Source organism: Sabethes cyaneus, chromosome 2, assembly GCF_943734655.1.
Source record: "Sabethes cyaneus chromosome 2, idSabCyanKW18_F2, whole genome shotgun sequence".
Taxonomy (NCBI): Eukaryota; Metazoa; Arthropoda; class Insecta; order Diptera; family Culicidae; genus Sabethes; species Sabethes cyaneus.
This window is the reverse complement of record NC_071354.1, coordinates 137,595,087-137,621,644: the sequence shown is the minus strand read 5'-3', so window position 1 is coordinate 137,621,644 and position 26,558 is coordinate 137,595,087. Positions and strand designations below refer to the sequence as shown.

At 39.3% G+C, this 26,558-nt stretch overlaps 1 protein-coding gene across 1 annotated transcript; it reads left to right on the top strand.

Annotated features, from left to right (window-relative positions):
* LOC128734196 (ceramide phosphoethanolamine synthase-like) lies at window positions 1-24,872 on the top strand. The gene is made up of 5 exons (XM_053828256.1): window positions 1-675; window positions 13,842-14,046; window positions 14,120-14,421; window positions 14,501-14,667; window positions 23,250-24,872. The coding sequence occupies exons 1-5, from the start codon at window positions 132-134 to the stop codon at window positions 23,703-23,705; spliced, it is 1,674 nt and encodes a 557-aa protein (XP_053684231.1). The 5' UTR covers window positions 1-131; the 3' UTR covers window positions 23,706-24,872.
* The last annotated feature ends 1,686 nt before the right edge of the window (window positions 24,873-26,558 follow it).

Below are 26,558 nucleotides of genomic sequence, written 5' to 3'. Positions count from 1 at the left end.
AAAGACTATTTTATGATAGGGTGACAGAAGCATTACATGCATACTGTATGTTAAAAAGTGTTAAGTGTTAATAACAAGGAATGATTCCAGCGCTTTCGTTTAACAAGACTTAGTGTAACAGTGCTTTGCTAATGCCGCTTAAGTATGAAAATAACTTGCACAATTTATTGAAGAAAAATTCCGGAATTCGCAGTGCAACGAATATCGGAACAATGACGACAAACGAACAGAGTGTCATTAATTGGACAAGAGAAAATGTGGCGGAATGGGCCCGAAAAGAGTGTCTCAATCGGAAGATCATCGAATGCATTGTAAAAGAAGATATCGATGGAAAGTGTCTGCTGACGTTGTGCGAAAATGATATTAAAAGTCTGCGAGAGAAGTATGCGTATGCACTGACTTTAGGTGATATGAAGCGATTTTGGTTCTCGGTGCGCCTAGTTCAGAAACAAAATATTACAACACTGGCATATTTAGGTATACTTCCGGGTGGTGGCAGTGATGCATTGGGTGCCCCCAATAGTCACCATCACTCATTGCTGTCCAGCATGGGTACTAGTTACGCTTCAGCAGATATCAACTTTAGTGAGATAGAACGCATCTCACCGCCAATGTCTATTGATGGGAGAGCGACCTGCATACAACCAGAGTTTTTCAAAACAATGATAAGCTTAGGTAAGCTATAACTGAATGGAATCATCCTACATATGTAATTTAGTATGCCATACGGACACTTTTAAAGGAGTAAAGATGAATAGCAATGCAAGTGGCATGCGACGCACTGCTAAAAAGCGACATCACCGATTGTAATACCAATCATTTTCGTGTGCGATAGCCTTGACATGCTACCAAATCAGCTGCCGTAGCGTGGCTGTCCCCCAAGTTAAGTTTGTTGCGCAAATACTAGTATCATTATTCAGACCGACTGATATTCATGCACAATCCCTTTGTCTATATTGTGCAGAATAAATTCAGTTTGTTTAGGCATCGCATCAAATATCTATACAAGGATTTTAAATTAATTCAGTCATTCATATGCCCTGCAAACTGCAACGCTACAACGCTCATATAAGTGACTATTCTAGCGTTAAAATAAATGGTTGTGTATCGCATCCATTATAATACGCATAGTGTTTTATATTGTTTTCTTACTACTTAATATATTTAAATAGTTTTCACTGTTCGTGAAACTCAAACGAACCGCTAATCAGAGGATTTCCTTTTTCGTTTGTGAAATCTTCGTATCCAAATTATGAGCCCTAAACGCGTCATGTCGAGAGTTACCTTGCTAGTTTGGTCTAATGTGGTCTAATTATGATATTATGTATGTCACACGTGACACGATTTTGTCGAGTAACTCGGTTGAGTCGAAAAGCTCGTAACTCAGCTGTCAGCAAATTACGAGTGAGTTTGTTGTGTTTTGGTTGTGCAATGTCGAGTCGAGTCGAGTTGCCCAACATGACTTGCATTATAGGGCCCTATCCGCTACAGAAGGGATCCAAACTAGGTTGATTACCCTAAGTTTTCCAAAACTTGAAAACTTGACTCACAATCAATTGAATTTAGAATTTTATAGAACATTGAAATCGACAATAAACAATATAAAAAATGTCCAAATAACCATCACAAACACACACACTACACACAACCCACAAACAAATCCGGCTGCATCCATCCGCCGAGGTGTGCCCTGAAAATTGTCCCTGCTGGAGCTCAAATGTTTAGTTCATCCTTCATTCGGACAAACGGAAAATCATCATAGGTATAGAAGGGGTAGACTCCTACAGCAGACATTCGGATTACAGAAACGAGCTATTTAGTATATTGTTTTTCTTGCTTTTTATTTTCATCTGTTGTCAGAAGAAACAATTAACTTGAAACGTGAGCAAAACATGTGAAAACTCATGATAACAATGAGCTTAATGACCCATTATGCCCCTTTCAAAATGGGTCGTTTTGCCCAAAAAGATGCAAATCAATATAACTGTGTTTTTTAATGTGTACTGTACTGCGGCTTTCACGCGATTAACGAATAAACGTATTGTTGAATCAACTTTTTTACATCAATATTATCAAAACGTAGACAAATCATGTTAAACATCTAGACCAACTCAGATTTACAACTGGAGTTATTTTGCGCATTAGCATCCAAAGCCTTCGATTTTATAATTAAAACATTTGCGTTTCTCACAGTTACAGTTATTATAGTGACTCATCAATGAAACGACCATGACAAAAACGAGATAAGTGTGATGACGGTACGAATTGGGTTCAAAATCAACGTTGTAAAAACCAGTAAAATACCAACATAACGATAAGCTGATTAAATACAGAATACCTTATATCAGTAAAAGATGTTGGTTCTATGTGCAAAGTCAACATATTCTAGCATTCTCCAATTTCTGGTTTTCAAATAGTCTTTCTTTTCCCTTTTTTGAATATTTACTTTGGCTACCGCATGAGTAATTTTAAAGATAATCACTTATTAGGCTTGAAACTCTCTGTGAACAAACATTTTTCCTTGTCTTGTTTTGTTTCTGTTTGGCGATAAGGCAAAAAAATACAGTAATTGATTGTGGGATAATTGCGATGCGATGTATAGGGAGTAAAGATCAATATAAATGCACACATGCACCGGGTAAACATATATTGGGCTGACAATATTTTTAGACTTCGACATCTTCGACTTACTATAGATTATAAACAATTAGTTCCCCAGAAGTTTTGATTGTAGCCCGTTTGAAGATTTTCTAGCCATGTGGAGTAAGTTCATGTTCTCAATTTCGTTGAATTTTAATTATATGTAGGAGAGGCCGTTAGAGTCAATAGGATCGCAGCAACTGCCCCTGCAATTGTCCTGCGCTCTAACAGCTGACTGTGAAGCTTGTCGTATAAAAAACAGAAGGTCAAGTTTCGATAACGGAATGTAGCACCTAGCCTAGCTGTACCATTCTTGAAAGCATCCTTGAAAATGACGACTGCTGAGGCCGATGGCAGCTCATCTCGTCAAGCACCTTATTTTGCTCTCTGCAAGCAAATTAAAACACCAACTAAGGTACCGGAGGGTATTTTCAGCCTACATTCCTCTTCTTTTGTTGTGCTTTCCCAAATAAAAAGTTATCCGCTATATAACAATACTGAACAGATATAGTACCCGTGTGCTTTAAGGGTACATAAACGACTAAAAGTTTTGAAAAAAATGTAATTTTTTTACTTTCATATTTTGATTCTATAGTCTTTTTTGCTTGTTTTGATATTAATTTTGTAACAATCCGACAACGGGAAGTGGGCGAAAAACGATCATACACCTGAGCATTCCAGTGCGGTGTGGAACACCTTCGATGGAATAAAAGGCCACCTCTGCAAAAACACGATTTTCAAACTTGTATGTACTTTTTTTTCTCAGAAACTACACAACGTATTGAAACAAACTTTTCTTTGTTTTGTTGGTAGAAGCTTCGTCAAGACTTTTATAACTTTTGAGCTTGGTAAACGAAAGACAGTTTGAGAAACAAGAAATAGAAGAAAAAAATGCACTAGCGCTTTTTTTATTGGGGTAAATATTCGATTACATAAAATACTTAAAAGTAACTATCCCATGATGATTTCTTACGATTTGTTACGACTAACAAAAAAAAAACTTTAATAGAAGGGATTAAAACCTACATGTCAGGAAAAATATAAAATCTTAACACAATTACACATTACAATTACACATTAACAGAAGTGGAAGTTAAAATCCAAACACGTACATGCTACTTTCTACAGATATTAGCAAACCTGGCGGTGGCGAATCGCTTTTTTCCACGAAAACACCCGAACGCTCACGAATGCACACGAAAGCATGTAAAAGCTGCTATGCGACAGGTAGCGAGCATTCTGCTTATATTGCTGTTATTCGCTTCTGTGCGAAAACCTTCCCAAAGAAAAATAAAAGCAAAAAAGATTCTGTTACCAGTTTTGATCGCCGAATCGTTCGGACTTCCAGTTCTGTTCTGTGATCTTAACCTAATATCTAACCTAGCTAACTTATGATCTATAAAGAGACCTAATCGTCACAGAGGATTGCAACGATTTTTGTCGGAAATTTTAAATAATTTTGTTTGACATAGCTTCTAGGATTCCAACACCAGTAAGTCTATGTAATTCGAATGTACTAAACCAAAGAGGATGCTTCAAAAACATTTTCAAAATTTTATTCTGAATCCTCTGAAGACTCTTCTTCCTTGTAGTACAACAACTTGACCAAATCAGTACGGCATATAACGTTGCCGGTCTAAAAATTTGTTTGTAAATCAATAGTTTATTTTTCTGACAAATTCTAGAATTTCTGTTTCTGTATTTATTACATTTTGCTTGCTTTCAATGTAGCCTTTAAAAGTAAGAAAGTCATAAATTAATCCCAAATATTTAACTTGGTCAGACCAACTCAAAGTGACTCTATTCATCTTGTTAATGTGATTATTATTTGGCTTGAGAGAAGAAGCTCTTGGCTTATGAGGAAAAATAATTAATTCAGCGTTAAAGCATTGGGAGAAATTTTCCACTTTTGCAAGTATTTGGAGAAAATATCCAAGCTTTTCTGCGGTCGACTACATATGACACGAAAACTTTTCCTTTTATGGAAATGCTTGTATCGTCGCAGAATAATGACTTAGTGCAGCCAACTGGTAATTCAGGAAGATCAGATGTTTATATGTTATACAGAATTGGGCCCAGGATCGACCCTTGAGGCACACCTGCTTTAACAGGAAATTTATCAAATTTAGAATTCTGATAGACAACCTGTAAAAATCGATCAGTTAAATAATTTAGCAATTTCGTGATTAAACCTTTATGTCAAACACTGTCGAATGCTTTTTGTATGTCTAGAAGCGCAACTCCAGTAGAATAGCCGTCGGCTTTATTAGCTCGTATCATATTAGCAACTCCGAGCAATTGATGAGTAGTGGAATGACCATGTTGAAAACCAAATTGTTCATCTGCAAAAATTGAATGTTCAATAATGTGCGACATCATTCTGTTAAGAATTATTCTCTCAAATAATTTACTTATGGAAGGAAGTAAACTAATTGGCCTATAGCTTGAAGCCTCCGCTGGATTTTTATCTGGCTTCGAAATAAGTGTAATCTTAGCAGTTTTCCATAAATTAGGAAAATATGCTAATTTAAAACAGTTATTAAATATTTTCACCAAAAATTGATAAGTAAATTCAGTGAGTTTTTCAATTAAGATATAAAATATCCCATCATCACCAGGTGCTTTCATATTCTTGATTTTTTTGATAATTGAACGAACCTTATCCAAGTCAGCTTCAAATACTTCATTAGCAGTTTTTCTCGAAATCGGAGGTTTGTCACTTGGTTCGGTCTGATTTAACACCGACCAAGTATCATGCTTCGTTTCTATTACACTGAATCGATACAGGTCGAACTCGATTATCCGGAATATTGAAAAAAAAATTCACTACGGATAATCGAACCATATTTAATATTAATATCTTTTTGAAACGGTAGTTCTTTTACAAGATGAAGGGACATAGAAGAAAGTAATTAAATTTTAGAGTGAAGGAGAAACAGCGGAAAGGTGAGACGGGGGCGGGGGCGCCGGTTATTAGTAGCTACGCTTAACAAGAAGTTGTTGTGACTCCTACCTTTTTTCAAATGCTGGAATCTCATAGGAACGGAGCCTTCAACCCGAAAATCCGCGTTGAGAATCGGGATTGGGCCATATGGCCGCTTCCGGGCCCCAGGGAGATTTTCTTCTGTGATCCAAGCACGGTACGGATTTCGAAGGAATTTGTGCTGGACATAAAATGGGCCATATGGCCTCTGAGAGACATGAAATGGTCAACAATCTATATATCGTAAAGTGGTTTGGATATCGATTTTGGATATGCGACATGACATATTTTACTGATACTGAAATGTTCCTCTTTGAGAACCGGTTCCAGATTGCCGGTGTCCCCCCCGGAAACGGATGGTGCGCACCGTGGCTTGTAATTGCAGCAAAGTAACTGATATGACAACAGTCGATGCTTTGTTAAAAAAAATCAGCATGTTTCCAACAAATCTATACCTATAAAAATAGATTTCTGTCCGTGTCTGTCCGTATGCCCCTTATAGAATCGAAAACTACTGAACCGATCGGCGTGAAATTTGCATGTAGGGGTTTTTGGGGCCAGGGAACGTTCTTATGATGGTTAGAAACCCCTCCCCCACTAAGAGGGGGGGGGGCTCCCATACAAATCTATACCCATAAAAATGGATTTCTGTCTGTCTGCCCGTATGTTCCTTATAGAATCGAAAACTATTAAACCGATCGGAGTTAAAATTTGCATATAGGGGTTTTTGGGGCCAGGGAAGGTTCTTATGATGGTTAAAAACCCCTCCCCCACTAAAAGGGGGGGCTCCCATACAAATGAATCACAAATTTCTGCATAACTCGAGAACTAATCAAACAAATGGAACCAAATTTGGCATGTGAAGGTTTTTGGAGGCAAGAATTTTGTCTATGGTGAATTAGGACCCCTTCCCACTTTAGGAGGGGGGCTCCTATACAAATGAGATACAAATTTCTTCATAACTCGAGAACTAATCAAACAAATGGAACCAACTTTGGCATGTGAAGGTTTTTGGAGGCAAGAATTTTGTCTATGGTGAATTAGGACCCCTCCCCACTTTAGGAGGGGGGCTCCTATACAAATGAAATACAAGTTTCCTCATAAGCCCAGAACTAATCAAGCAAATGGAACCAAATTTAGCATGTGGGCGTTTTTGTAGGCAATTTTTTTTCTATGGTGAATTGAGACTCCTCCCCTCTTTATGAGGGGAATTATGGCCCCTCCCCAATGCTTGGAGAGCGCAGTGCGAACCACTGAGTGAATCACTCTCGCATAGCTTCTTGCTTGTGAACACCGGTACGATGCGAACCACTGCAAACAAAAATATACAGCGAAAACGCTCATTCACGACTTGCATACGTTCATGAACCAACTTGCATTGCGAACCAAATAAACTGGTGAGCGAAAACTACGACTGTTCCTCATTCATATGCTGTGCGCTTGCGGCTTTTACACTCTGAACCGAAGAAACTATCATGTTGGATGCATCAGGACTTCGTGTCGTATTGGATCAATTTTAACAATATGTACAAGTGTTGGTGTAATGTAACACAAAACTAAGATTGTGATGCTTTAAAGTTATCAAAATTAAACGTAAAGTCCACAAAGCATAATGGTAACGTAGTTACTTTTTAGATGTCACGTAACATTATTTATTACAAGATTTCAGTTTGTAACATTACAAAACATAGATTTCCTAATTTAGTTGTTACATTATATGTACACTCAAGTCGCTTTTTACGCGAAGGATACGTCCCGCGTAAATCAAAACCGCGTGAATTCCAAAATTCACGTAAAAAAACCGCGTAAATTCCGAAATTCGCGTAAAAAGAAACCGCGTAAATTTCAAAATTTCGCGTAAAAAAAACTTTGTGGATTTCAACACTACGGGAAAAAATAAACGTTTTGAACACATTTGCGTAAATTACGAAAATCGCGTAAAAAAACCGCGTAAATTCCGAAAATCGCATAAAAAAGCCGCGTAAATTTCGAAATTCGCGTAAAAAAACCACGTAAACTCCGAAATTCGCGTAAAAAAACCGCGCAAACTCCGAAATTCGCGTAAAAAACCGCGTAAAAAGCGACTTCAGTGTACTGTGTATTTTGAACTTGTTAATGCGATTCAAAAGTGACGTTACAATATTAGAAAGTAACGAATGATCGTAGCAGTCATGTTCTGCTAAGCACATTCATCGATTAATAAATTCGTTTATTCAACCGGTGTGGACACGAAATGAAAAAACTACAAGGTATACAGCCCTAAGGGTTGTACGAAAGGGTGACGTAGGACTATATCAGATAATCAGATCAAAGACTAATGCAAACTGCATTTCTGGCAGAGGTACGTTTATAAGAATCTGTGAGTGCCATTGTTTAAATGAATGTTTAAAAGAGAGGAGCGAAGTATTCAGACTCAATTCTTCATTGAATGCAGAGTGACTTTGAAAATACGTGGATAGGGGTTCATAAGTACAACGCCTGCAACCTTTGATACATAGAGATTTCTTTTAAAAATCACTTGTGTGCATCATAAAGTTTGAAATGGTAATGAATGACCATTCAACAGATTATTGTATGGAATACGATTATGTGTAGTTTGATATGTTTCAATAATCTTTCTTTAACTCGCTTGTGGATTTTAAACGAACCATTGGTTACAAATAACATTAAAACCAAAGCACGCCGTTCATCGCAAATATAACGTGCCATTCGAATGTCCTTCTCTTTCGATTCACTGTCTATTGCTCCGAGAAGGTTTTATTTATTTATTTATTTGCAGTCAATCGTGTGTGTTTACTAGTTTACTTTTACAGCTTACCGCTTGTTACATAGCAGAAAATATGGCACATACGCAAAAGTTTCTGTTTTATTTATATAAGAGTCCCTATTCTCCTACCACAGGGGTGAGGGGTCTCAAACCATCATAAAATAAATAAATTCAAAATAAATTCATGCTTTGAAAACGCCCACATGCCAAATTTGTTTCCATTTGCTTGATTAGTTTTAGAGTTATGAGGAAATTTGTATTTCATTTGTATGGGAGCCCCCCCTCTTCGAAGAAGAAGGGATCTCAGTACACCATAGAAAAACATCTTACCTCCAAAACATTCCAATTTTGGTTCCTTTTGCTTTTAGTTCTGGAGTTATGGGGAAATTTGTATGTCAATTGCATGGGAGCCCCCCCCCTAAGGAGAGAAGAGGTCTCAGTACACCGTAGAAAGAAATCCTGTCTTCTGAAACCCCCACATGCCAAATTGTGTTCCATTGGCTTGATTAGTTTTCGAGTTTTGAGAATTTGTGTTTCATTTCTATAGGAGCCCCCCCTCTTACGCCCTCCTTAAATTTGCTATCCTTAAATCCTTAAATATCGTATCCACCTATAAAATTGCTGTCATTTTATCTATCCAACGACACATAAATTGTTCAGTTTCGTTCAGTAGTTTAGTATTTATTAATATTTGAAATCTTTCATTCAAACAAAGTACAAGTAAACAAAGACGTAGTCCTACGTCAAAATACTCAAAAGTAACCTTCGCGATACACATTTACAAGCTTCTGGACGCATAAAAGATTTTGGTTCACCAACAAATATTTTGGTGAACCATATTGCTTCAAAGCAGCAACGCTGGGGTGAATCAGACAGTTCAAGCGTATGGAACGAAAATGTTCTCTCACGCGATTGAACACTCGTGAATGAGAGTCTTTCGTGAGTGCTGCTGCTCAGTTTGTTAAGCCGGCGGTAGTGGTTCAGGCGTATCGCTCATTCGGTCGTTTCGTTCATTCTTGAACGAATGGAGAAAACACATGTGGGGAGTTTTTGGAGGCAGGATTTTTTTTATGATGGTTTGAGACCTCTCACCCCTGTGGTAGGGGGATAAGGACTCTCATACAAATAAAACAGAAATTTTTGCGTAACTCAAAAACTAATCGAACTCGAGAAATTCTACTCTTTCATAAAACATTAGTCAATAACAAGACCACCAGAAACTATGAATAGTAACATTGGATGATTCAAGGCGAGACGGACACAGGCCGCGAGTGTTGCCGGCGACCTGCCGTCGGAAGCGCCGGCCACTGCGGGAGGGGGGGAGGTCAGCCCCCCGTAGAGATCACCTCTATCTAGGTTTATTTATTTTCTTAGATCTACTGACCTCTATTACTTTCCTTCAGCTCGGTCACCCATGCGAAATGGTACTTTCTACGAAAAGATTTTCCGTGAAATAGTACATCCCACGTAAGGTTTTTCGCGAAATGGTATTCTGCGAAACTCTATATTACGCGTTATGGTCAACCGAGAATTGGTGTTCCGCAAAATGGTATTCGGCGAAATGGTTTGTAATGACGGTGAATATTTAATCAGGTTATGCAATTGGGGGAGTTCTTTTCTATTTTACTGCGAGATAGATTTTATAGATTTTCGGAAAAATTCCCAAATTTGGTGAGAAAATATTGAAAGATAAAAAAAACCACGCCCACTATAATGAATTTTCATGTGCTAAAAATGATGTAGACCTTGGAGAGGTTCAATGAGTAAATTAAAAACTTCACGTTTTTAAGTTCTATGCCTTGGCCAAAAATGAATACGTCAGCCAATGGACCATTTTCATTACTTTTTTATGAATCACCAACACCTTTCTTTACTTAGAACACATAAAGAAAAGTAGAGTTGTTATTGATTCATATGATCCATAATTCCCCACAATTATGGATCAGATATATTTCACTTGATATCTTAGTTATTTATAAATGACTATTAATATTGCACTATTTTCTATTGAATACTAATTGTATCTAAAAAAAACTTTCATTGGGTTTCGTGGTTGACAATCAATGAAATAACACCTTCTGAAAATGGAGCTCTTTCTTGGCGTAAAACCCATAAAATGCGATGAAATCGAACCGCAAAAGATTTCATCAAACAAATGGACCTCTCAAACAACATATGGTGAAGTCAACAAGTAAATCACCGTTTAAGTGATACTAGATCTCATCAAGTTGAATGATTAATTTGGCTTTAACAGAGATTTTAAATCAATGTTGATCCATAACTTTGGGTTATCCACAATTGTCGAGTGACTGTATATGGGCCGTTGCTTACGTATATTTATATGGGCCGTTTTTTACGTAATTCCTTCTTTTCATGTCTCTATATAGACTTTAAATACATATTTCTTCGATCTTCAGTGCTGGTCCAAGCCATACAACATGGCCGGAGTTTGAAAACATTCTTTATGTGACCAAACTCGTGACTTTAGTCATGACCTTGAAATGCGGTCAGGCATATATTAATATTTTTTTTTTTTTTTTTGAAACGATGATTCTACAATTGATGAAGGGACGGTAAGGGAAAGTAATGAAGAAGGATTTTCCACCCTTCCCCTTCATTCCCGAAAAAATCCTTCTTCATTACTTTCCCTTACCGTCCCTTCATCAATTGTAGAATCATCGTTTCAAAAAAAAAATATTCTTTATGTGACTATAACTATATTATTTTTCCAGAAAAATACCTAATTTCTAGACCCTCCCATGGGTAGGTGGTTTGACGCGTACTTCGGCCAAACGACCTAAAAATTCTTAGTTCCGCATGTAGAATGTTTATAGTTTAAGTTGGATATATGTGTAGTATGTAGTATTGCATAATTTAGCTTTATGCGTAGCATGTGTCTCGTAAAGCGGAATGGAGCGAAATCGAACGGATTTGATTTTAAATTCAATCCGTTTGGGCCGAAGCACCGGGAGGGCTTACTCGGTTCCCTAGATGAATTGCTGGTATGCACAGAAATTTCTCTAGAAAACTGAAACCAAATCCTACCCACCATTCATGAGATTTTGACTTACTCATGAAAATTAAAATTTATCGCTAGTTAGAACGAACGAGTGTTCAAAAATGATGTGATGTCTTTATTTGCGTAATCGAGACATTTTCCATGAGATTGCCATAGAATTTGTGGCTGTTATGCGATTATGGACAGCACAGCACTGAAAAATATACACACACGTACATGTATACATGTGTATGCATGTATGAGTGTGCATGGGTGTATAGGTACGAATGAATATATGTTTGAGTGTTCTATGATGAGTCGGAAATTCTTCTTATACCTATGCTGCCAAATTACAATTATTAATGGGCAGGAAGTTATAGTCAGTAGCTGTGTTTCCTGTATCAGTATCCTATGCTATTACTATTATTACTAATATTGCTATCGTTGCTGTTACTGTCACCTCTATTGTATTGTTTTGGATGTAATTATAATTTTTTTTTTCGTTTTTTTTTTTCTTATTTCCCTCCTTTATTAGAATGATTTGCATGTCTTGTGACTAACCGCGTCAACGGTATTCAACTAACAACATAAAATGATCATGTATGACGCTGTTTGTCTCCCAAGGGCCTTCCTAATGCTGATGAGCCTCTGTCGGAGAGTCCATCAAGTCGAACGGTGGCAACTCACCGGCGGCCTGCTCCTCTCCATTCTTGCGGCTGTCGTCGCGGTCGGACTTAGTGGATCACTCGAAAAGATTTATAGCCTCGATATATATCTTGTTCTGTCCATTGCCCAATGCTGGCAGACTTCAACTGAAATTCCATTTCTAACTAAATCTTTTAGAGTTAAAACTTCTTCAAGTAAAAACAGGTATTCGATTCTCTGGCTGATTCAAGCGATAGCGAAGGGCTGTCCTCAATCATTTCCACTTCCTAAAATGGGGTCATAGTACATAATATATGGCCGTGGTATGAGGATTTATTTTTCGATTCAATACCATCCTCACAGAATTATCAACGTCGTTAACATCTTATTAAGTCTTGCTTTAGTGACAACTTGCACTTAAGACCTAACACGGCATATATACATATCTCCAAGTGAAGTTCTTTTTGATCCACCTCATCCCTTTTTAGTTACAGAATCATTTCAATTGACCACGGTCTGAAGAGCATACCGACAAATCGGTTGACTACCGCTACAAATATGCAATTAATGCCACCGGGAATAATACGAGCGAGTACCAGTCCCCATTACATCGCATCTGCTCTATTTTTCGGAAGTTCAAGTGGTTTTTCGATAGTTCTGAGCGATAATATTGCTCTTGAATAATATTCCGCACAAAATATTCGAAAATTTACGCCATCAGCTACAATACTGCAAAGATGGTAGATAAAGAGGCGGCTGTGGCTTTTAATGAGCATAGGTTGTGGAACAGCGCTGGGTCAATCGTGATGACATGGGTATTTGGGAGATGAGTAGCGTCCAGCCTAGCGAGTAGTTAGTCGGTAGTAGCATAGGTGATGGACAGACATAGAATTCTCGTGATATTACTAACTTGAAAATTGCAATCAACATGTTGACTAAAAAATTCCTCTTTTTTTTTCTTTTCTTTTCTTTTCTGCCTGATCTCTATCGCTTCTTCTCACGGCAACAATAATGTTGCCGTGAGGGGAGGCAAGAGACCAGCCACAGATGACCACACTGGTGACAACGATAAAGAGGACGGCCGGCGTGGAGCCTGCTTCAGGTTTAATAGGATTGACTACGAACAAGATGAGGAAACAAACAAAGGAAGGAGAAAACAAGATAAGTACAAGCCATCTTATGCCATCTTATCTTATAAGATATCTTATATCTTATCTTGGTCAATATACCAAGCACACAATTATATCAAGCCAAGTTCTGTCACTCTTCTTCCGCCCATTAATCCATAATCACCAATACATTATGGAGCTAGCGTAATCCGCACGGATTCTTTTAACATTATCACAACCACCTTATCTCAGCCCTGGACAGACTTGGCTCTAACTGCCCCACCTTGTGCTGCAAACAGAAACAGAAACAGAAAAATACCTAATTTCTAGACATTTGCAATGATGTCATTAGATTTCCAGAAGTCTTTTTGAAACTAAAGTTATGGACGATTGCCAAAAAGGTGGCCCAACCACGACAGCATTCCCTTATATGTAACTGATGAATTATTGCTTTAACGGGAAACTAGCAGTCATTAACTTTTCGACGGAGAGCCCTATTTTGAAAGCAGTTTTTGGGCTCAAAAGCGGGGTTTTGTTTATAGAAATGTATTCACTGTATTGTTCCTGCCAATCTGAACACAGCGAATATATTTTCATGAACAGAATAGTTGTTTCAAACAAAAAGGCTGCTCTTGAAATTTGCAGAATCGATGATGACTAATCTCACATTTATTAATGGAAATCAATCATTTATTTCAGGATACGCTTTTTTAGTTACTTGGATAACTGCGTTTGTAATGGTGGTAGTACACGAGCGGGTGCCAGACATGAAGAAATATCCTCCATTACCGGATATTTTTCTCGATAACGTTCCGCACATACCATGGGCTTTTCAAATGTGTGAAGTTACCGGCACGTTGCTGTTCTGTATATGGGCTTGCGTGCTAACAATACATAAGCATCGGTAAGTACCGGTATCGCATCACAGCAATTCTGAAACTTGTTTGGTTTTACTCGATTTATTTATGCTTCTTTAGAACAGTGTTGCTCCGCCGGTTCTTCGCCTTAGCGGGAACAGTATTTTTACTGCGTTGTGTAACTATGTTGATTACGTCACTGAGCGTTCCAGGAACTCATTTAGAATGCACTCCTCATGATCATAAGTTTGATGACAGCTCGAGTGTGAAAATTACTGAAATGATCTACTTGCGGATAAGCCGGGCGTACACAATCTGGAGCGGGCTAGGAATGTCGATTCAGGGCGTACGGACGTGTGGCGACTACATGTTTAGCGGTCATACGGTTGCCTTAACATTGCTGAATTTTTTCATCACCGAATGTAAGGAATGATACCTGGCGTAATTTAATATTGTAATCTTTGTCATTATTACTATCAACGAATGTTTTCTTTATTTCAGATACTCCGCGAAATCTGTACTTTCTTCATACATTGACTTGGTTACTCAACATGTTTGGTATATTTTTTATCTTGGCCGCTCATGAGCACTATTCCATCGATGTATTTGTTGCTTTTTACATAACGTCTAGGTTGTTTCTGTACTATCATACCTTGGCCAATAATCAGGTAAGCTTTATGTTCTACGTTTGTTTGTTTTGTTCAAACGCTAGGGTGATAGGCGAGAGTACAATTAACCCTTTAGCGGGTAAAATCATTTATAGACATTTGCAACCACGTTTACATAATGCTAAATACATAAAGCTAAATTTTCATCTAAAATTATTTCGTAAACTTCTCTGTGAAAATGTAAAGTAGGTAACTTCAAGAAAATGCGACGCAATCCTTATAATTGGTACAGAAAAGGTTGTACAGTCAGTCCACAATCATGGGCCACACACAATTGTGGGTCATTTAAGCTTTAGCTGCTAATTTCCGTTTAATTATCGCATAATGATTGATCAAATTATTAGTGATACTTATGAGTAACAATTTTATCAATCAATTGGTATAATTTTCCCGCATTAATCAGCAGATAAAGCTAAAATGACCCTTAATTGGGTGTGACCCATGATTGTGGACTGACTGTAAATGACAGGGATTTCACGTCAACTCGGCCAGAGGTTGGTATGACCCTCTCAGTAAGGACATGAAAAAGCTTTGTTAGAAAACCTTTTTTCCCTTAAATATGGATTTGTGAGGCATGGAAGACTTCCGGAGCGATTCGCGATAAGGGCGCAACTTACAAAGTGTAAACAATGAGAAATATCACTGCGATAATTTGCCAGTACATTTTCAACTTTTAATTTAAATAAAAGTTACAAAAATCAAGTTTAAAGACATAAATTCTGGCTTTAGTTTTCAAAAGGTCGCATAATGCATGTAAAAGGGTTGATTATGCGAACTTCTGAAAACTAAAGCCAGAATTGGTGTAAAATAAATCAATCTTATAATTTCACAACAATACTGCATAAAATTTGTGCATTCAAGCTTAAAATCTAAGTTTTATAGTTGAACCCCTTGGAATGAGCCTCAAAGCATTTCGACAATGAGATTCGCCCAGCCCTGTTTCGCCTTGTTTTGATCTTTTTATTTAGTTTCGCCTGTTTACAATGCGCCTGTGTTTTAAAAACAACGCAGTTTCGCTCTTTACTATCGCCTGTTTACAAAACGATTTGCAAATAAGCCTGTCACTTCATAACAATGCGAGGGGCTAAACTGCAAACTGTCTTTTGTTTTGATTAAACACTTCTATCGCCCATTACTAAAAACTTGTTTTAAATAATTTTAACGATTAAAACAGAAGAAAGGATTCTTGCCAAGGATATTATCAGTCTTTTTAAGGCTAATGGTGTGATAAAACGATTTGTTTACAATTTACCAGTTGAGCCCCAATCGCGAATCACTCCGGACTTGTAGGCCACATAACTATCTTTCTTTCTTTTTTTCAATTTATGCGAAGCCCTGTTTTAAAAAATCGATTTTTAGTTTTTGAAATGCTTTTTTATGTCGGTGTAGAAATTTATTTTCATTTTTTATGAAAATTCAAAATATTTTTGAAAAATCACTCATAGATTGTTTTTTTGTAGGTGCTATAATTTTCGAGTTATATTTTTTATAAAAAAGAGAAAAAATTAGGTTATTGCAGACCAATTTTGAAAAAAATTTGAGTATGGAAAGTTGCTTATTTACATGAACGCTTTACACACACAAAGTTTCATTGAATTCTGAGAGGGTACTGCCAACCCCATAGATGAGTTGGCGTGAAATACGTCAAATATAACTGGAAGGGGTTAGGGATATTTGGATACATAGATGTGTATGTGTGTATGTATAACCTATCTATCTCCCACTGTCCGGCAGTGACATTATAAAAAAAAGCTAACTGCATTGATGGTTAGTCTATGCAATTATCTTAGTTTCGGGTTATAGATGGTGTTAGCTCTACTGACTATCCAAACACCCATGAAGAATGACTGAGTACTTGCAGCGCATTCCGGAATCATTTTCTAGTCAGTAAGCCCCGCCTGAAGGTAATACTAGAATCATATGGATTATACTATTACATTCGGACTTTCAACTCGGTTGGTATGTTATTACCAAAAGAGTCGACCCGTATATAGTGGCATGTAGAAAAATTCTACTTGAAACGATCTTACCAAATTGCTGATGGGGTTCATATTACATTTTCTTACTTATCGCATTATTTGAGTTTTCATCAGTGCGTCTAATATCCAAAAATAAATTAATTTTTCCATCTGATATCCATGTGCATTATTTAAACTTATTAAGGACAAATTTCTACTGTATAGGTGCTTGATGAGCCCTTACACCACCTTATGATAGACCCCAGTGGAATTCAGAACGACGGATGCGCTATAGTACTATCAGTACTTTCAATAAATCCGCATACGTTCTCGTCTCGGATATCACGATACAACGCTACCTTCATCTAATCACTATTGTGGTGTGTCCTTTTTCAATTTATGCCATGTTTATGTTTATTAAATATAATCATCTGATCTTAATCTTAATGATATTAGGGTGGGGAAAAAACGTCTTGATATTCTCAAGAGGTATAAAAATCCCACCATCTTTTAGGCACATACATACATACATGGAATAATAGTGGAGATCGGGTAACCAACCCCGGTGGAAGCCAAGGTCGTATGCTGACAGGAAAGGAGGGCTCTTTCGAGCTTCGTTGGCCCTCCGGCGAAACAGGGGGTTGGTGTAGCAGGCTTTGCAAGCCGTCACCACGAAAAAATATTAAAGCATGGAACGAAGAACAAATATATTCTTACTGGAACAATCGGAATAGACCCACGCGACGAAAAAGGACTATGGATTGGAAACTCGGGACGTGGAACTGCCGATCTCTCAACTTCCAAGGGAGCACTCGAGTGCTCTCCGACGTATTGAAGAGCCGCAAGTTCGACGTCGTAGCGCTGCAGGAGGTGTGCTGGAAGAGCTCAACGGTACGTACGTTCAGAGATGGACATACCATCTACCAGAGCTGCGGCAACACACACGAGCTGGGTACAGCTTTCATAGTGATGGGCGAGATGCGGAAACGGGTGATTGGGTGGTGGCCAATCAATCCTCGAATGTGCAGGTTGAGAATCAAGGGCCGATTCTTCAACATAAGCATCATCAACGTGCACAGCCCTCACCTCAGAAGTACCGATGACAAGGATGAATTCTACGCGCAGTTAGAGAGTGAATACGACCGCTGCCCAAAACATGATATCAAGATCGTCATCGGGGATTTCAATGCTCAGGTCGGCCAGGAGGAGGAATACAAACCGGTGATTGGAAGGTTCAGTGCACACCAGCGAACCAATGAAATGGGCTTAAGACTTATCGACTTTGCCGCCTCCAAGAATATGGCCGTACGTAGTACCTTTTTCCAGCACAGAATCCATCATAAGTACACCTGGAGGTCACCAAATCAGACAGAATCACAGATCGACCACGTTTTGATCGACAGTCGGCACTTCTCAGACATTATCGACGTCAGATCCTATCGAAGCGCTAACGTTGACTCGGACCACTACCTAGTGATGGTTAAGATGCGCCCAAGACTCTCCGTTGTGAACAACATTCGGTACCGACGCCAGCCTCGGTTAGATCTCGCGCGGCTGAAGCAGCCAGACGTCGCCGCAAACTACGCGCATTCACTCGAAGCTGCACTGCCGGAAGAGGACGAGCTGGACGAAGCCCCTCTCGAGGACTGTTGGAACACTATCAAAACAGCCATCAGCAGTGTAGCGGAGAGCTCCATCGGGCATGTGGCCCGGAATCAGCGGAACGATTGGTTTGACGATGAATGTAGGAGGGTGATGGATGAGGAGAACGCTGCGCGGGCGGCCAAGATGCGCAGTGCCACACGTCAGAACGTGGAAAGACACAAACAGAAGAAGATGCAGCGAAACCAAATCTTTCGGGAGAAAAAGCGCAACCTGGAAGAGCAGGAATATGCGGAGTTGGAGCGGCTGCATCGTTCTCAGGAAACGCGGAAGTTCTACCAGAAACTGAACGGATCCCGCAAAGGCTTTGTGCCGCGAGCCGAAATGTGTCGGGATAAGACTGGCAGTATTCTGACGGACGATCGTGAGGTGGCGGATAGGTGGAAGCAGCACTTCGACGAACACCTGAATGGCGCCCAGGCGGAAAACCATGGCGGCGGGGAAAGCGATTTCGACGGTGCAGCAAACGGGGAAGAGGTGCCAGCCCCAACGATAGGCGAAGTTAAGGAGGCCATCATGCAGCTAAAGAACAACAAGTCAGCTGGAAAAGATGGCATCGGAGCGGAGCTTATTAAAATGGGACCAGAAAAGCTGGCCGTTTGTCTACACCGACTGATTGTTAGAATTTGGGATACGGAACAGCTACCGGAGGAGTGGAAAGATGGGGTTATCTGCCCGATCTACAAAAAGGGCGACAAGTTGGACTGTGAGAACTATCGAGCGATCACCGTTCTCAATGCCGCTTATAAAGTGCTGTCCCAAATCATTTTCCGCCGTCTATCACCAATTGCGAATAGATTTGTGGGAACTTATCAAGCCGGCTTCGTCGAAGGTCGGTCTACAACGGATCAAATATTTACACTGCGGCAAATCCTTCAAAAGGGCCGTGAATACAGAGTTCCCACGCACCATTTATTCGTTGACTTCAAAGCCGCATATGATACCATCGACCGGAAAGACCTATGGAAAATCATGGACGAGAACAGCTTCCCCAGGAAGCTCATCAAACTGATTAAATTTACGATGGATGGTACACAGTGCTGTGTTCGGATTTCGGGTGGATTGTCAAGTTCATTCGAATCACACAGAGGGCTTCGTCAAGGTGATGGTCTTTCATGCCTGCTGTTCAACGTAGCGCTACAAGGTGTTATGAACCGAGCGGATATCAACACGCGGGGCACGATATTCAACAAATCTAGTCAATTCGTCTGCTTTGCCGATGACATGGATATTATCGGCAGAACATCTGTGGCGGTGGCTGAACAGTACACCAGACTAAAGCGCGAAGCAGAAAAGATTGGGTTAAAGGTAAATACGTCTAAAACAAAGTACATGCTGGCCAGCGGAACCGAGGCCGAACGACACCGCTTGGGCAGTAGTATATTGATCGACGGCGATGAGTTTGAGGTAGTCGATGAATTTGTCTACCTTGGCTCACTGGTAACGGCGGACAATGATACCAGCCGTGAGATTCGGAGGCGTATTATCAGCGGAAGTCGTGCTTACTATGGGCTCCACAAGCAATTGCGGTCGAGCAGACTAAGTCCCCGTACAAAGTGCACCCTGTACAAGACGCTTATTAGACCGGTTGTTCTCTACGGGCATGAAACATGGACAATGCTCGAGGAGGACCTGCGAGTGCTCGGAGTTTTCGAACGACGAGTGCTAAGAACGATCTTCGGCGGCGTACAGGAGAACGGAGTATGGAGGCGGAGGATGAACCATGAACTCGCACAGCTCTATGGCGAACCCAGTATCCAGAAGGTGGCTAAAGCTGGACGGATGCGATGGGCAGGGCATGTTGCAAGAATGCCGGACAACTTCCCTGCAAAGATGGTGTTCGCCTCAAATCCGGTAGGAACAAGACGACCAGGAGCGCAGCGAGCAAGATGGTTAGACCAGGTGGAGCGAGATCTGGCGGAGAGTACTCGGTGTCCGAGGAATTGGAGAGCGGTAGCCCTCAACCGAGTTACATGGAGAAATTTTGTTCAACAGGCTTTGTCTTAGGACGGCAAGCCACCTAAGTAAGTAAGTAAGTAATAGTCAAATCACTCAAATCAATATAGTCAAATAGTCAAATCAATAGTCAAATTGACAAAAAGTCAATTAAATTAAAACGTTCGACACACTACATAATACATCACTAGTTCAAAATTTTGTCGTCTTCAGCTTGTTTTTGAAGGATCCAGTAGTTTCGTGAAAGTCGAATAGTTCGACAACCTCGGTAAATGTTCGTTGGAGCCTGGCGATTGGTTCGTTACTGACGTATTGCCTACTTTGGAATGGTAAATCGATTAACCTATGTTGACGTAATGGCCGTTCGGACGTGTTAAACTGGAAACGTGACAGTAGGGCGGGGCTGCCAATTTCGCCTTTTAGAATTTTGGCTGCAAATGCGACCTGGGCAATTTTACGACGTGTAAGTAGTGTACTTAAATTGATCAGTTGACACCGATCTGGATACGACCGCAAGTTGTTGGCATCTCTCCAAGGTAATCCTTGTAGAGCAAACCGAACGAATCGCTTTTGTATTTGTAGTATACGGTCGTTCCAGTACTCCTGGTACGGGCCCCAGATAATGCAAGAAGTTTCTAGGAGAGGTCTTACCAAAGCGCAGTACAACGATCGAACGCACAATTTTTTTGATGAACCCTAGTTGGCAGTTTGCTTTCTCTACGAGGATCGATCGATGCGTATCGAAAGTTAATTTACTATCCAATGTAACGCCTAGGTCTTTTACTTCATGAATTCTTGCCAAACAGCTTCCTTCGATGTAATAGTCGTGAAGTATTGGATTCTTGCTACGCGTGAATGACAACACAGCATTTCTCGACACTTATGATGATACGGTTCCACTTGCACCACTGAACAAAAAGATGAAGAATTTTCTGCAGCTCACGGCAATCTTCAGTGTTTCTAACAAACAAGATTCCATTCCAAATATCGCAGGGCTCCTATCCTGAAGGTATATCCAATCGTCTTTCACATACGTTCTCGATTTTCTGTTGCTATCGGCCATTGATGACATCGCCGATGAGGTTCCTCGTTGGATATCCAGTTGTCAAGCCATCAGGCACGAATGATGTGTCTCAGGTAGCAATTAATAAAAACTTGCAGTTTCAACGTTATTTCTGCTGAGCAATACAGCAATACAGATTGAACGTTTGAGTTGAAAATTCGGGTTTTGGTATGTAGAGTGATTTGGTTTGAGCACCGAATGTTGCGCAGACCTGCAAAGGCACCCCTGGCCTTCCTGATTCATACGGTTATATCAGTCTTGGTACCACCGTCGGGTGTGTTTTTGTGGGATTATCAGTTTTCCCTACCTGCTGCCTGGGAGCTCTCGGAGAGGTAATTTAAGTTGCTCTGCATATCGATTCGGCATTGTGCGAATAAGACAATGTCGGCTAAGTCGAGATCATTTCGCGGCTCCGTCGTTAGAAGCTAATCCTCTATTTGGTCTACAGTCAATCGCACCTACTAATATCTCATCGATAACGATGAAAAACAGTAGCATTAATAAGATGCAGCCCTGTTTCACAATGTATTCACACCCGCAGTAACTGATCCTCGATGAGATGGATTAGCTTATCTGGAACTCCACGTCAAAGTGCGCTTCACACAAATCTTTTTCGAATTTGAGTCGGTTAAATGCTTTTTCAAATTCAACGATCACCAGCAGAAGAGAATCCTGAATTCGTTGATCTGCTCCAATATAATGCGGATCGTTGTGATATGGTCTACAAATTGTCACGAAATCCAGCTGGCTGCCGCCGGAGAGTAGCGTCGATCAAGCTGCAACGATAAATTTAATTAACTTCCGATATTTTTCGTAGTTCATCATCGGTATTTTAATCGGTAGCGGGAGCATCGGTGGATATGTGACCGCTAAGTTACCGAGTCTGCTTTAACAAGTGACTGGTCGTTGACCTTTCTAATGATGAATGTCAGGCATTAATTTTTTATAACGGTAATTTTTACATCGTCATGTTGATATAGTGTCTCAAGAGAGACAAGGTGCGTAGGGGAATGAGCTGAAAATTAGGTAAGGGAGAGTCATTGAAGCAACGCTTATTAGGTTTGTACAGTATTCTTCTTTACCAAAACTGAGGAATCTGCGGATCAAACTACGCTATATTGGGTACAAATCCGATTATAATTGGCTCCCATTATACAGCGAATTCGTAAATTAGTTTGTGTTAACTCTAACCCATGATTAATAAGTGATGCTGGACGTTTGACAGCAAATGATAGATGATTCAAAGTAAACCTCTTCAAATTAGCCGAAGATGTAGTAATAGTGATTTTATCTTCTTTTGGTTATGCAGAAAATACAGGCTGGGCAATCAACATCCTTAAGTACTAATGCAGACTTAATTCTTCCAACAAGAAATATACTACATACGCCCTCTAGTTATGCTCGGTGCATGTGTTTACGTCACCATATGCTTCGGAACCTTATTTGAGCTGACAAACACTGATCAAGGGTTTTTGCTTATATGAATGTCATTGGCGGAACTAGGGGGGGGGTCTAGGGGAAGACTAAGCCCCCTCTAGGGGAAACTTAGCCCCCCCTAGAAAAATTGACTTGGCCGACCAATAAAATGGTCGAAAAAAATTCCGGGGCTATAGCCCCCCCTAGAAATGAGCGCTAGTTCCGCCAGAGATGAATGTATAACTCATTCAACTGGTCCATTTGAATTTTGTTATACGGAATAATGTGTACAGTAATCAGGGCCACAAGATTGTCGCAGTGACTTTTTGGACTCAGTACCCTTCTGGCATACAACAAATATCGAATTTTCTATATCACCTCTCCCTTCCCCTCCGTAGACAAGCGCGAACATTTTCATAACCCACTCCCTCTACCCCCTAAACTGTTTACGTGGCATATGGGCGGCCCCTAAGTGCTAATCCTAATGATATTAGTATACTAATTTGTATTTATGAATTCTTTTACAGGCTCTAATGTCCCACGATTCGAACCGCACGCGTATTTGGTTTCCTATGTTCAGCTACTTCGAGAGCTCTGTGGACGGTATTATTCCAAACGAGTTCGACACTACTGCCGAGATATTTTACAAGCTGTTCGAGTGTGTGTTGAACTTAAAAGACGCTTGTATGCTAACGGTTCGGCGATTTTGGATAGCTCATGGAAATATTGATGTTTTGAGAGAGAAACACAAACAGTTCTTGAACGCTACAAATTCGCAACTGCTTTTTCCCAACAACCTTAACCAGCAACAGAATGGAACAGCTGCTGCTGCAATTGCTAGAAAACCCACCAAATGTAATAATCTAGACACAGATTCTATAGCCGCTATAAAAAGGAAGTCATATGGAAATACTTCAATCGAAAAACCCATAAATGATTCAGTTGATAAATCGTTTGAATTGGGTAAAGAGAAAAACTTGTAGTGGATAATGCTCGATACAGTGTTAAATTATATATTTATAATCCATCAGTATCCTAATTTATTCTGGTTGGCATTACTTTCGTAAGTTAAAATTAGAAAACTGTTGGTTAATTTATTGATACCTAATTTATTAATAGAAATAATGGTAACAGTGAGTTCATACCAATTTTAACTGCTACAAAGACTCAATATCTATAAATGCCGCTGTAGACAGCTTCTCTTCGTACAATAATGTAAAAATTAAGAAATGTGATATTTTTAGTTTGAACTAAGTAATATCATCCCCTTCCGTAGTAATACAGAAAAATGTTTTTTCTTTACCAGCAAGACGTGTATGACTGATCTCCAACAAAAATTGGTTTACACACTAATACATTTTCCTTCTCAAGGCACAAACCAAATTGCTGCATGCTTAACTCCATGCAATTAGCATAAAGTATTATTCGTTTATTCCAAATGCTAGTTTCCACTACGAAATATATCTAGATATAGGCAGAGACTGCCAAATGAAGCTGACTTCCTCTACGAGCCTAAGGATTAGAAATATAGAAGTAATGATGTAATTACGCAATACATCCTCAGTAAAGAACAACTAAAAGAGAATTATAAATAGGTAGCATTTCACGAAAAATAAAGTTTCTAGTCCAAAAGTTACATACGATAATATTATTCATTGGAGGCAACTTTCCGTATGTAGGAAAATCTATTATTCAAAAATATGAAGACGGACATTTTTTTCTAGCGTACAATGAAGAGGAATATACAAACTGTCAAACCTGTAAATGGTGCATGTTTTGCCCTAATTTGCACATTTCTCCACAAACGGCTCACCAATTAGTGGCATTACTTCGTCATATCAAAATACAGGCCAAAGCAGATAAAACGGTTTGCCTAAGGATTTCTGCTAAAAGTTTGCCGTATCAGTAATTTTTTGTTGATGCTAAATTATGACATTGCCGAATTACCAAGAATTATTTAAGGAACAACTGTTTATGATAATGATTTGAGTTTCATCGTTTGTAGTAAAATATACAAATTACCCGTTGTACATTTGACGCCATATCGCTTTTGGATCGAACTCATTTGTTTATGATCAAACCTTCAAAATTAGAATACACAAAATTTTAATTCCAATCAAAAAGCGCATTCAACGCACATTCGGTAAAATATGTAGAATATTGTTTTTTCTTTTAAATTTTTGTTCTTGTTAAGAAAAGCTTTGTTTTAATTATGTTGGTTAAAATATATTTAACTGAACAACATTAGTTGCTTGTTTTGTGTTGCATTTAACTTATTTTAATTCGAAAATCTTTTCTTGTGTATAAATGTATGTTAGTGGTAAGTCTTAATCCAGAAATGAGTGAAATAAGTGGAGTTATCAACAAAAAATGCTTTTTTTGATAAATTGTCTTGCCGATGATAGCATGCATGGTAATTTTTAGTAACATGATTTAGATTACAATCAAAAAGTTTTCCCTTAGTAGTGTTCAGTATTTGTACATCATGTAGTTCTATCGCGACGACAGAACTGTATACCTACATAGAATCAAGTTTTTTAATCTCAGTTCATTGAAATCGATGAAAATGCTATCTGGTGCTTTCACGGTATTCTAACTTTTATATAGTATGCAGAGTTGAATAGCAAATTGAATTTTCGAAATTCATCGAAATTTTGTCAAAAGGTGAACATTTGGTCCATCTCTCTCTCGCAAACCGCAACATATGTTTCCTGCAACCGGCTCAGCGTATGAAACACGATACAGGTGAGATAGGACATATGAAACCTTCGAACCAGTTCGTAAGTAGTTCATACCTTTAGCACGAAAAACAGACATTACACTCACTGCGCAATTTTCGGCAGGCTGTAACAGCCATTTCAAATATGCTTTTCATTGGGAATGTCTCCATAGTCCGCCACGCGAACCATCACCAACATATACCCCCTGCTGGATGCTGATGACACATTCCAGCGTTACGGGACACAATTTCCACCAATTTTTACTGTGTGAAATGCTTTTTGTTTCGTCAATTTTTTGGCAAATGCCTTGTAAAATAGTTACTTAACGAGGACATTCACCCTTATTCTGCGAGGCGAGTGACGTGACTAATAAATAAAACCGCGAATAAGGTGACAATTTTCACCTAGGTGACTCGCTTTGCCACCTAGGTGACAGGGTTTGTCACTTAGGTGACACGGGTTTCTTACCTAAGTAGGTGACATGGTTGTCACCTAGGTGACACGGTTGTCACCTAGGTGACAGCACTCAATTCGACTCGCCGTGGCGAGTGTAGGGTCTCAAACCATCATAAAAAAAGTTCCCTCAAAATCCCTCACATGCCAAATTTGGTTCCATTTGCTTGATTAGTTCTCTAGTTATAAAGATATTTGAATTTCATTTGTATGGGAGCGCCCCCTCTTATGGGAGGGAGGGGTTATAATTCCCCTCTTAAAGAGGGGAGGGATCTCAGTTCACCATAAAACAAATTGCCACCAAAAACACCCACATGCCAAATTTGGTTCCATTTGCTTGATTAGTTCTAGAGTTATGCGGAAATTTGAATTTCATTTGTATAGGAACCCCCGTTCTAAAAAGGGAAGGGGTCCTAATTCATGCCTAAAAATGCTTGCCTCCAAAAACCTTCACATGCCAAGTTTGGTTCCATTTGATTGATTAGTGTTCGAGTTATGAGGAAATTTGTGTTTCATTTGTGTAGGAGCCTCCCCTCCTAAAGTGAGAAGGGGTCCTAATTCATCATAGAAAAAAATTCTTGCCTCCAAAAACCTTCACATTCCAAATTTGGTTCCATTTGCTTGATTAGTTCTCGAATAAGAGGAAATTTGCATTTCATTTGT